This window comes from Pomacea canaliculata, linkage group LG9 (assembly GCF_003073045.1).
Source record: "Pomacea canaliculata isolate SZHN2017 linkage group LG9, ASM307304v1, whole genome shotgun sequence".
In the NCBI taxonomy this organism is placed as follows: domain Eukaryota; kingdom Metazoa; phylum Mollusca; class Gastropoda; order Architaenioglossa; family Ampullariidae; genus Pomacea; species Pomacea canaliculata.
Genome location: NC_037598.1, coordinates 1140800 through 1153974, shown reverse-complemented (window position 1 = coordinate 1153974; position 13175 = coordinate 1140800). Strand labels below are relative to the sequence as shown.

General features: G+C 39.9%; 2 protein-coding genes across 2 annotated transcripts; one reads left to right on the top strand and one right to left on the bottom strand.

Annotated features, from left to right (window-relative positions):
• Positions 1–782: 782 nt before the first annotated feature.
• LOC112571931 lies at positions 783–6913 on the top strand. Its single transcript, XM_025251341.1, has 5 exons — positions 783–1651; positions 2306–2419; positions 3817–4092; positions 4687–4762; positions 5134–6913. The coding sequence occupies exons 1-5, from the start codon at positions 1579–1581 to the stop codon at positions 6038–6040; spliced, it is 1446 nt and encodes a 481-aa protein (XP_025107126.1). The 5' UTR covers positions 783–1578; the 3' UTR covers positions 6041–6913.
• Positions 6914–8350: 1437 nt separating this feature from the next.
• Positions 8351–12964, bottom strand: LOC112571932 (ficolin-2-like). The gene is made up of 8 exons (XM_025251342.1): positions 12810–12964; positions 12416–12568; positions 12006–12214; positions 11444–11611; positions 10457–10589; positions 10013–10109; positions 9457–9621; positions 8351–8656 (listed from the first exon to the last, which is right to left on the bottom strand). The coding sequence occupies exons 5-8, from the start codon at positions 10583–10585 to the stop codon at positions 8592–8594; spliced, it is 456 nt and encodes a 151-aa protein (XP_025107127.1). The 5' UTR covers positions 10586–10589; positions 11444–11611; positions 12006–12214; positions 12416–12568; positions 12810–12964; the 3' UTR covers positions 8351–8591.
• Positions 12965–13175: the final 211 nt, after the last annotated feature.

The window sequence follows — 13175 nt, the reverse complement described above, 5'->3', positions numbered from 1 at the left end:
GTAAGAATTATTTACAAATTATCTTTTTAAGTTTTCTCTACGTGCTATGGCCGTAGGCCGTTTGCACTGAAGCATCACAATTACTCTACATGTATATTTTGCTTCCGAAAGTTCACAAAGTTCCAAAAGATTTCCAACATTCACAGTTCACATATATATCTTGGTACCATCCAGTTCACAGATGTAATGAACAACACAATTCAGTCCTCCTCAGATGTGTAGTAACATCAGTTTACAAAGGACTGTTGGTTGTCCCAAAGTTAATCTACACTCTGTCTTTGCTGTAGTTCCTCCTGTCGTTATACCAGTCACACCACACTGCTACATGGATGGGTGGATAGGTTGAAGAACAGACAAACACACGGATGGGCAGACAGATGAAGGCAGTATCTTTAAAACATTAAGTACAGTCAAATCTCGCTACTATGCCACTCTCGGTATTATGCCACTTTTGCTCGGTCCCGTAAAAAATGTAAAAAAAAATTTATTATGCCACCCCTACTCTCGCTACTATGAAACTTTTGTGTGACTGTTAAAAGACACAAGTTGTAAAATTTCACGCAGTGCTCGATTACTATACTGTATGGTAGTGTGGACATCGCAGTTAGGTGGATGGAACATAGCACGCACACAGGGAGGGTGGAGGCTGGCGATGGGGGGGTCTGGTGGTCGCTGGCCGGGTGACAGCCCCTTGACATTGGGAGAGCTGGAGTTGAGAGTTTTGGACTGACGGGTAACTTGAGCAAATAAAGCCGTTTTTACGAACCCTCGGTACTATGCCACTCTCGCTACTATGTCACTTTTGCTCGGTCCCGGTAGGTGGCATAGTAGCGAGATTTGACTGTACATCGTGTTTATTTATGCTTCTTTTTTATTGTCTAGAAGCTAACCTTAATTTATTACTAAAAATCGTGTTTATTCGAATAAATTATTTTTGCTCTGGCCTTGCTCATGTGTTTTTGTAAAGAACATGACTGAAGCAAAAACAAAAAAAATTAATAAATAAAAAAAAATAAAAGAGAAAAATTTAAAGATAGAGAACCACAGATCGGGCAAAACACATATCAGTGGGGGCGTGAGACAACTTTACATTGGTGACCAAAGGGAAATCCATCAATTCTGGAGGTACAACCAACAAATATGTGGTTACTGTTCTTAACGATGATGAGGTGAGGAGGAGAAGGAGGACGGGGATAACGTTTAGGGCGGCATTCATCAGTTTAAGCAGCTGGAAACAGAGAAAAGCGATCTTCATGGTCACTACAACCTCCTTAACAACCAAGTACGAAAACATTTAGTTTATTTTTTATCATACGTCATAGAGTAAACAAAACTTCAAAATAGTGTGTAGCTAAAAATAAAGTATTGGGATTCCCCGAATGAGTACATTTCGTTGATGTTTTGTGTAGAACGTGTAGAATCTAATGTTAGCCTCAACACTCACATCGGAAATGTCGTCGAGGTAGATGGAATGCGTACTTATGTTTTTCTGAGACCACTAACCCATTTAAAAAAATATTTTCCGCCTTTTGCAACATTCAGCACCAAATTTTAAGGATCTGAAATCCACAAATTGTCATGGCGTTTAAACGGACAGGTATCTTGATTACAAGCATGTGTCTCCTAATGTCTTCCTGGAATGAGACCCGAGGTATGTGATAACATATGGCTTTTTGTTGTTAAAAGGAATAGCTAGGTCTGAAATCTCAGAACCATCTCATGCGTAATCTACTCTTACCTACCTAAGTTACTACAGACATCATCTAACATTTACTAGAAGTTCTGAACAAAGACGTTTACAACAAGTAATGTTTACTTCTAAATATCCTTTGACAATCCGGTCATAATGCACATTATTGGACATGTGTTTTTAAATATTATAATACACAACCCGGAAAGATTTTTCACAGGTTTACAGACGACAAAAATACGAGGTAAAGAACTCTTTTCACTGGAACATCAAAGGAAAGACAGAAGGAATGAATTTTCGCTTAGGACGCCACAAAAGCCTAACCCCTTTTTTTTCTTTTGTTTAGTTGATCATTATACCCTCGAACTCTATAATACTGTAATACTGTCTCCATGGAAAGAGAACAAGAGGAAGAAGAGTGTAGGTGTATTGCATAGTCACAGTAGCCAAAAGCAGGCAATAACTCGGTTGATTGGTGTTGGCCTGAAAAGAAATAATAATAATAGACATAAAGAAGAAAATAAGAAATGTAAATGTCTTTATTCGCATACACGCACATGAAAGTAATAAGCAAAGTATGTCTCCTACACTTACCATTCTTTATGTTACTTTCAGGAGAACTTGTGGAGTCTGTAGGACACCTCAAGCAAGTAAAGGACCATGATGTCATCGAGTGCAACTTCCATGTGGAGGTCACACTTTCCCATGTCAGCTTCATTGACACAGAAGGTATTCTCACAGTCGATACACCATATATATATATATATGAAGATACATTGAGAATTGTTGTTATTGCATTCTTTTTATTAGGTTAAATTGAATACAGTATCTATGCTGCTGTCTCCATGCCATGGAAGTGTTATTCCTATCAATTCTTGTTGTCTTACTGTTGACTTTAATCTGTTCTGTAATTTCTTGTCATCAAGATAAGCTTATATTTACTTTTCCTATTGCCGTACACTTCAAGTCGTCCCTTCTCATGGTCCTGATCGTTATTATAGGGTATAGAATGTCCATGTTGTCAAATCCTGGATGCTTCAAAATATCAGCTATGGTGTGGTTGTCTTATAATTAGCCTTGTATGTAACAACTATTGTGTAGTATAGTCAGCCTCGTCACCTACAACAACACACACAGGATTATGTGTGAAGGTTTTGACAAAACACAGATGACCAGACAACAGAGAGAAGACATCAAACTCAGTAGAGTTAAATTTTTGCATACACTTAGAAGGTTTAAGCAGAAGTTTAACTACTTAGTTAATATAAATACAAACATTACAAACATTATAGCAGACTTGTGCACATGCCAGATGACATGAAACTGTTTATTAGACCAACCCTCAACTTTATTTTTTGCGAGGTTAGGGATCGGTTTGGAAATCCAAAGGATAAAATATGAAAGTTATGACTGTTTACAAGTGTGCCAGAACTGAGTCTGAGAAGTCTTCTTGTGACATAAACTCAACTCTACTTACCTCAGTCTACAGTCTGTAGACAGAAATTTGCCCCGAGTTCAGAGGCAAATAGCAGTGAACTTAAGGCTTAAAGAGCAATGGTTTAAAGAGATTTATTTTCCGCATTTGAATATTGAGCTTGAAGAACACATTTTTAAACAACAGCTGTGTCGATGGAGGTTTTGGTGGCATGACTGAGGTCTGGTACACGTCTACACGCTTGAGTAGTCAAGCCATGACTGAGAAACCAGAGACTTTGTAAACTTGGTAAACACAGAGACAGCTGTTAACCCTTTCTCATCTTCACTTTCACATTTTATCATCTAGATTATTAACCCTGTCTTTCTCATGTGAGGGTTTGCTTTTGCGGCATTAGCTTTGTATTAAAACATGTTGATGTGAGATGTATAGCGCTTCGTTGGGTATTCACACACCTGTATACAACTACCACGTGACTGACCTATGTCTCCTCTGGTGTTTGTTTTTTCTCCCTTCATTCCTTTGAGTGCCTGTTTTTCTCCTTTGTATTTTGTTTAAACTACTTTAATTATCTTAGTCTTAGCTGCTTAACATTCTTTCTTCTTTTGTTTCCTTCTGTTTTTACCCTCTTATTGTACATCAATTTTAAATATTTGTCGTTAAATTACACGGTACATGTGAACTCCGACAGGTGAATATGTTTTCGGCGTTGTGAACTGTGTGAGCTCTTGCGAAGTTCACAACAACTACAAAGATCGCCTACGCATCGTGTCTCCACACAACACAAGTTTGGGGAACTCTTTTGTGTTTGAACTCTCGGGTTCAGAGATGAGTGCCGGGCGTTACACGTGTTACGGACTCCCCAAGCCTCAAGGGGTTTCCCCTGCACGTGACCATGACGAAGAAGGCGAGGAAAGTCAAACGACGACTTTGGCCCAGCATCCTGAAGCTGATGAGGTTTCACAAAGTAAGAGTGAGCTTGTGTTTGCTGTCTTTGTGAGAGTTCAAAATGCACTTCAGCATAAGGCTACACTTCACTACAAACACCAGCCCCTCTCCACTGTCCTCCATCCTTTGATGTCATGCACCCGACATACCCTGCTTACAGTCACTAGGACAGAGCTAGAACTATAGCATTTGAGAGTATATACACACACACACAAAATAAAATTTCAGATAAGTAAGCTATCTACAGTTTAATTGCAATTGGTGTTCTCATTTATTATTTTAAACTAAATTTCTTTAAATTTGCTTGTATGTCTCATGTCGATACTTAAATATTATGTGTGAATGTTTTTCATCCTTTTAGCGCTTCTTTGTCAATATCCTTTGTATTCTTCCTTCACTGTTTGTAGTTGTGCTTCACACGATTGTTGAAATAATGTGAACAGAAGCTAGCAACCACAAAATCTGAAGCCACAGATGCGCAAGAAAACAATGAATCACACAATTTCAATCCTCCTCCCACCCATCAAAGCAGACACTGCCAATCAAACACTTCACCCTTTACTTACACTGTCTACGTATATACAGTCCAGTTAATGCTGTTTCTATGCTCTAGGTGGAAGTATGAACGGACTCGCTGCTCTAGCAATAATTCCCATCCTGGTAATAATAGTACTCGTCTTCTTTTGTCGGTAAGCAGCATCATAGTTATCTAGCCTGTATAATAAGAATATTGTAGTAAGTAATTTTTCTCTAGGGGTCTGCTATTTATTTTATCTGCAGATGATATTTAATTACAGATCGATCGGCATTTGATGAAAACGTTAAAAGCGTTTCAGTTAAAGTGTTGTAAAAACAGCAAACAGCTTGTTTGAATTCTGTCCTTATCATGGAGAAAACACTTTTTAATTCACAGCCACTTCTATATAATTATATATATATGTGTGTGAGTGCATGCATAAACTCACTCACCAAACAACTTTCTACTGTACAAGCCCACTAACACATGTTCAGCAACATGGCGTCTGTCTCTCCTGGTTCTAATCAGAATGTTCTCCTGCAGGAGACTTGGGCTTCGGATTCCATGTCAAAGGGAAACATCGGTGGTTAACAAGTCTTTGAACAATGGTCGAGACGAAGAGGCGCTTTTAGGCAATGGTAGCAACTCACCTTTACACCATGGTGCAGCACAAAGAGGCGATGTTCTCGGATCCCATTCTCATATAGTTGATGACAGAATTGACGAGGGTAAAGAATACAAAGATTCTGGTGTCAAAGGGCATCAGGATTATCTGCGGGTTTCATCTAACAAGGTCGAGTATACAAAGAACAAAAATACTGGTGTTGATGTGTATCAGGGATCAACACATTCTTCCTTCTCGAAAGTAGAAAAAGAGCAAACTAAAGAAAAGATGGAGAAAAAGGACTATAATGAAGACGATGACTACCAGACCGACTCTGATGACGATGATGACGATAGAAGTAGAAATGCTATAGGTACTCTTGATGTTGATAAGTTGGATGGTGCAAGTTCCACTGGGCAGAACCTACTCTACACCGACCTGTCTCTTCCTGAACAATCCCAGGAATGTTCTGACGGCGAAAAGAGACAAACAATTAGAGGTAAACTAAAAAGTTTATTCAGTAAATTTAGCCAATTTGACGATGACAACGAAATAAAATATGATGAATCAGTGAGAGAACAAACAGCAGACACGAGAGCAGAAACAGTGAAAACTGGCGAAGAACTGGAGAAAAGGGGTTCTAATGAAGACGATAACTACGAGACCGCCTCTGATGATGACGATGATGACGATAGAAGTAGAAACGATGAAGGTCCTTTTGATGTTGATAAGTTGGATGGTGCAGTTCCACTGGGCAGAACCTGTTCTACACCGACCTGTCTCTTCCTGAACAATCCCAGGAAAGTTCTGACGGCGAAAAGAGACAAACAATTAGAGGTAAACTAAGAAGTTTATCCAGTAAATTTAACCAATTTGACGATATCAACACCCTGGACGTGTAATGGACAAGATAATAAGTGATCCTCAAGCTAACACGTTTGATGAGGTCGCACAACCACGAGGAACTGGGGATGTGTTGAACACAGTACCACATGTGAGTTAGAAGTTAGAGAAGATCAACAAAATCTGAACACACACACATATATACAGAGGGGCAAACAAACAAAAAATGAGCAAGAGTAAAAGATATGAGCAAGTGAAAAATATGATTAAGTAACACAACCTAAAGAAAAAAATTACAAGAAGGACATTCATATGCACACCTACAATAACAACAAAACACACGTACACACACCTGACAATTTATCTGTTTGAGCAGCTAGACCGCAGATGGTACAAACGATTTCAGGTGCCTATTGCTTCCGCATATTCGGTGTTTCTATTCCTTTTGAGCCGATGAAGAAAAACAAGAAAGAAGAAGAAAGAATGAAGAAGAAAGGAAAAAGGAAGAAAGAAGAAGGTGCGAAGGGGACGTAAAACAGACAAAAGGTCGTCACACAATGAGACTGGAGCTGTCAGGGACAATGACTAGTCAAAGGCAAGGCAGAGGAGACTGTTCACTGGCAGTATTAAATGAACTGTTCACAATGGAGTCAGCAGGAACTGTTGACAGACAAGATGGACTGAGCGCTATACTGCCCGACATCTCAGAAGCAAGTTAATAATTTACGATAGTCACGAAAAGCAGAACTTATCGTCTGCAATGTTTGCATCTTGTTACTAATCAAATGTCCTAAGGACAATAATGGGATTGCAAACTAACCCACTGGCAGCCAAAAAATATTGTGTGATCCATGTAAAAATACTTTAGATAGTAAATACGGTTTTCGTATGTATTGAAGTTTTTCGACAATTTTTTTGTAAAATGTGTGATGTGTGATGTCTGTCAACCGAATGCTGGTTTGAAATCAGGCTCTTGTAAAATTTCCTTTTTTACCATTTTAAATGTGGTTTGTGGCATTGTTTCTGGAAACGTGTGTTTGTGTTGATTAACTCTTTTCAAGACTTTCTGTGTCAATGTAGAGGGCTTTTTTTAATCACATGTGCTTGAGAAGGTCCTTTGGTTAGCGTACTAGACTTCGAAGTAGATGCTTATTTGCTCGAAACTCGGATGTCAGCAAATGGAAGCTGCCTCTGTGCATCCAAAACCAGTTCCTGTACAAAGCTCACTCCCGTCTTTACGTTGGTGTATAACATATTGCAGTATATGAATCTACTTCTAGAATTTTCCGACAAATTGACCATGCAGGTTCTCTACAACTTCCCACGTCTATAACAAAACTTCAATTGAGCTTTGAAATGGAATTTATAATGCTACATTCGCTAGAATGGATACCAAAAGAAAAGACAGATGAATTTGTAGGTAGTTGGATCAACAGACAAAGGCAGACAGAGTACTAAAAATTTCATATTCATCTCATTTGATATACAATTTTTTTTCGCCAGAAGGCTTAAGTCTAGATTATTGCTAAAATAATGTGTATGCCAATAAATTATATCGCTACTGGCCTTAATCATCAAAGGCAGGATAGGAGGGATTTTACATGGGGCAAGACAAGAGGAACCATTCAAAAACAGGGGTAAAAGGAACTACTGGTTATAAAAACAAATGTTTTGACAGACAAGGTCCTCGTTGTATTGCATGGTATTCACTGATTAAATATTCAGCCGACTGTTTACATTCTACAGAGTTAGACATTCCACAAGCCTCTTGTTGTGTCTCTCATGATGTAGGGCTGTCAGACTATGCTCGCAGAATCAGAGCGACGTATCCAAGAAATGAAATGCTTTAGGAGGCTGTGGTGGGTGCCTAGGAGACTCTGCCATCGTCAGGCGGTAGAAGCTGGTGTGGTCCTTGCTGAAGGTGCTTCAAGGCTACAACGAAGGCTACAGAAGCCGTGAAAAGCATAAGAAAAGCAGGATGACTAATGTGGAGTGAACCGGCCGTTGACTGAGCAACCTTGTCAGGCAGGTGAAGGACCAGCCCCGCTGGCGCGTTCTCCTCTGCTACTCTTCATCGTATCAGCCTGGACATAGCATGAGGGTCAATGTAACCGAAGAGGATCTTTGGTGTAACCTTACGTGGACATGACGGTCTCGGAGTCGTGGGTGTGCTCTCTCCACTACGGTCAAGGGTTCGAAGCCCACTCGGGCAAATGACGGGAAATATTAGAAAGTAGAAATAGAATGTCCATTCACCCACACACATACACAAACGCGCGCGAAGGATAACAAAACTCAAGTAAGACAAGACTATCAGCTTAATTAGTGTTTTGTAATTGTTTCAATCTTAGTTGGGTCGGATCTTCATATCGGCCTTCTTGTAGGACCTAAAGTCCTCGTGCCAATCATACCAGAAAATCCCTCGTGGCTTGAGTTGTTGCTGTTGTCGCGATCCTATAGACTCCATTTAGGTACGAAGAAAAGCAGTTATTGAACCACCATCCCCCCCTGTACGTCACAGCACACGCTTCAGTCGTGCTTTTATCATTACCGGTCAAACGTCGAGAAGGCTTGTCCATTGTGGACAAATGATGAGAAGTTTGGTGTCAAGGCCATTACCTGTTTGGAGAAAGAAGCACAAATCAAGACTTTTATAGTTTTCAACTACCACAGAGGATCAGCGAGGATTACTTAAATGACTTAGGAAATGATGGTGATACAAATGTTCACTATTTACACTAATAATCATAAAATAATAAACTCATGATAATAATAGGAGAAATCATGATGAGCTGAAACGAAGAAGCTGATGGTGGACAAAGTAGGAGTACATCAAGTGCAAGACCTACAAACATGCGGCATGAATGAAAGATGCTGATATGATGAAGACATGATGTGTGGTGATCGCGGGGTGAAGCACATGGACACAGTTAGAAGTGGTGTGGTGAAACAGTAAGTTCTTTGATCAAAATGGTGTCTCAGAATGATTGGAGGAGATAGAATAAAAATAATTCGAAAGAAATGTAAAAGACTATTCCTCCTTCTCTGTGTCGCTGTATTTCAGACTTCATGACTTTATTTTCTTACTTACATCTGCTTCACTATTTTTTTCCACTTACTTTCTTCGCGTTTCATGTCCATCCTAGTCACTTACGGAATGAAACCGATAGCATACGATATGTGATAGCATGTCCTACCCACAATCTACTGGTGTAGACATCCACTTATGTCGGGAACTTGATTAAAAGCATCAGTGCCTGCTGACCTGTCACTCCCACACTACAAATAATTACATCTCGACTTCCGGTAGGTAGCTACCAAGGTCCTGTATGTCATTCCGACTTTGACACTAAAATCAGACTGTGAAAACAAGTCTTATAATGATTCATCACTCCCCTGGTGGGAAGGCGACCTCTGACCTGCGGTACCGTGATATCCACCGACGTGCAGAGTGTAGTTGTTGCTTTCATTGCTGATGCTGAAGGTGTCGTAGATGGCAAAGCCAGTGGTGTTGTCCCAGTCAGTCAGGTCCATACGCAGACTGTAGTTACCGCTGGATGTCATCAAGTAAATGTTTTCAAGCCCTGCAAGAGATAGCACCTAATATCGATGGGGCTTCGCTATGCAGAACATTTGTTAACCCCATTACGATTCATGAACATTTGTTAACCCCCATTACAATTCATGAACGTTTGTTAACCCCCATTACGATTCATGAACGCTTGTTAACCCCCTTTATAATTCATGAACATTTGTTACCCCCATTACAATTCATGAACGCTTGTTAACCGCCATTACTATTCACAAAGAGAAGGCTGCGTGTATGTCTTCGTCTACGCCTGTATGTTGTATCCAGTACATGCGTTAACCAGCATTTTGATTTTCTGCAATGAATGTATAATTGATACTATATAAATATGTTACGAATAAATTATAATCTATTTGAATAACATTATTGTAACAAATAATGCTGACCTAGCCAGAACTCGCCATTGAGGTCACCAAAGCCGTACTTGTACTCAGTCCAGTTCCTGTAGAAGTCCACGCTGCCGTCCTGTCGTCGCTGTATAACCTGAAGTAGGATTGGAACCAGTTACAATCTGCTTGAATTTCTAGTCAACCTGCAAGCGCCTTGACCCTCCGAAGTCCAAGTAAAACATCTTTTGTGTGTAATACCGAGAACGTAAAGCTAGGGGGCGACACAGTGACTGATGGACATGCAGGTGTTTGTTCAAACAGACGCAGCTTCAGGATATTGCAACTTCAGGTACATCTCCATTTATAAACATTTTTCTTATTCTCCCCAGTGTTACAGAAACTGAGAACGGAAAATACCATTAAACCTGTTTCAGCAAGCCATCTGATCTTGACAGTGAGTTCTGCAGGAACATACAAAATGTAAAACAAGATAAAACTCACTGCCCATCCCCAGCGATCGATGTCCTGCTCGCAGTACACTTGTAACGGTGAACCACTCGGCAGATAAATAGTGTACACACCACTGGTGTTGTGGCGTCTGAAATATCGTCGCAGCTCTTGGGTACCCATGGGTCTACACACAAACACAATCAATTTAACAACGAGTTGTGAGGAATAATGCAACAAACTCGGTTAAATAAGCCAAACGTATGAACCGCTCTATAAAAATTAGACAATTAAAGCTCTCCAATTGTTATTTTCATTTAATTTCACTGGAACACCTTTAGCTTTTACAACAGAGATTAGTGTACACATCCAAGCATTTCTAAGCTCTACGAGCAATCATTAGAAAGCTAATTACGAAGGGGGAAACAAATTAGCTTCGTGTTTCGCGATCACCATGATACCGTGATCGTCGGCATCAAAAAGCATTCATCATTTGCAAAACTGTGAGCTGTCTGATTTATAATATGAAAACAAAAAGATTACTTTGGTGCATCCTCACTAAGATGAAGTAGATAGCTAGAGAGCCTTTCAATGGGTTAGAGGAGAAGAAAACACTCTGTTCGCAAGTAATAGATAGATAAGAGATAGATATGGATCAGTTCATGACCATTATAGAATATTAAAAAGGAAATTGCGGCCAAATCGTTATGTACGCAGATTGTATATTGTGTACTGCGACTGCGCGAAAAACGAAGAGATAGAAATGGAAAGTCACCCAAGTTTACTAAAATTAATAATAAGAAGAATAGGAAAGAAATAAGGAAGAATATGAAGGAATGAAAAGAAAGAAAGAAACTAAATGGTGAAAACACGGCAGCAAACAAAAATGAAAGCTAGTGTCATGGGTGATGCGAATGCTGAAGATAACAGTGAAATAACAACAGCAAAACTGCGTTGCTACTACGACTACAGCCACCACTGCTGTTCGCTGTATCAGTACCCAAACCTCCAACATCCACCAGAAATATATTTGTCCCTTACCTTGAGTGGGGATGACAGTTGTTGTACCTTCACAGGTCAGCTGCATCTCGTGGATAAGTGCCAAAAGGTGAGCATTTTGCTCCGTGAGCACTTGGTTTTGAGCAGTCACCTGTGAAATCTGCAACTTTAACCTCTGTAGTTCTGCCTCAGTGTCCGAACAGTCTTCATCTGAAATTATATCGGTTATAAAGTCAATGTTAAAACACCAGTTCGTCCGAGATTCTGTAAGTTTGAACACCCTAGCACCCTTCATCTGAAATCATATTATGTATATATACCATATTTTAAGTCAGTTGTCGGAAAACTCTTCATCCAAAATTGTGTCAATTTCTACTTTAATAACAAAATATGAAAACATTTAAGTTTAACCAAGTCAATATTTTTATGAAATATGTAAGTTTCAAGGCTTTTTTGTTTTGGTTATTTATTTTCGTCTCGCCAACTTTTTCAGTGACGAGATCCAGTCAGCCAGATTCAGTCGTCTGTCATCATTTTTCTCTCCATCCCTTTCTTCGGTTAAGATTTTCTTCCGATTTATTTTGTGTTGCTTGTTGCTGCCTACCAGAAACTTCCAGGTGAACTGTTTTGGTGTCGCTGAGCGATAACCCGTGTTGTTCAAAGTTGACGACGACGGTGTAGAGTCCCTCCTCGTCACGGTGACATTCTGTATCAACAGCCCGGCGTTGGGCAGGTAGCTTACCTTGCTATGCATGCTGGGTAAGGTCAAGAAGTGACCCATGACGTAACTTGCAACAGGCACCTGCTCCTGCCCTGAAATGAAGAGTAGTCCTGAACTTTTCAGTCGGTAACAACAACGTAGCTGTTATGAACGCTTTCCCCTGGGTGTACATCTGTTTTAATACGTGTGTTTGTTTATGAAAGTTATGGATGACATGGAATAGTATAACATGTTGTTTGGTGTTATTCCTTAATATGTTTTAATACAGCAGATCGCTTCCCTCGAATGCTAACCTGTGGCTTGATAGTGCCATTCCACATCGATCACGTGTTCAGCGGAAGAAAGCTGATATTGCCATGGCAATGAAACGTTCTGCCCTCTACAGACAAGCCGAGTGGAACCTGATGGGATGCTCATGGAGGAGGTCCACTCTAGCGCAGTGGATCCTGATTGTTGAACAATATGGAGGAATCAACAAACGAAAAGGGATTTTCAAATGTGCGTACTTGGTGTTTAGCACACCGGGAATAGGCAGTTCTAAAATAAATAAAAATATTCGCCTAACTAAATGCAGGAAAACAGTTCATTAATTTGTAGTTCCAGAAACAGGTTGTGGATATGAGAGGCATTTTTTCCACTGGTATCTATAGGTAGCTTATATGAGGTTGCATTAGACCCTAAACTTACCGAGCAGACTGGAGAAGAAAGTAAGGAGATACACATTTGCACTTATCATCATGCTATTCCTGACCAAGTACACTGAACCACAATTTCAGCTCTTGTGATAAAAACCTCTGTCTAAAACACTTAGATAGTGCATTCACTGACTGGGAACTGGACCACATGTTACATTTGAAACTCATACTCCAAACATGCAAACGAGATTATGCAAAACATCTAATCTATTTCCACTGGCTTCCTGTCCAGGCTCGAATAGAGCATAAACTCACTACACTTTACAGGCTCTGCACCTCATTCATTATTTGACCTACTAACACCTACATTACAGTCCAAGCAGGCATCTCCATACTTTGGCAAATACTTCATTTCCAT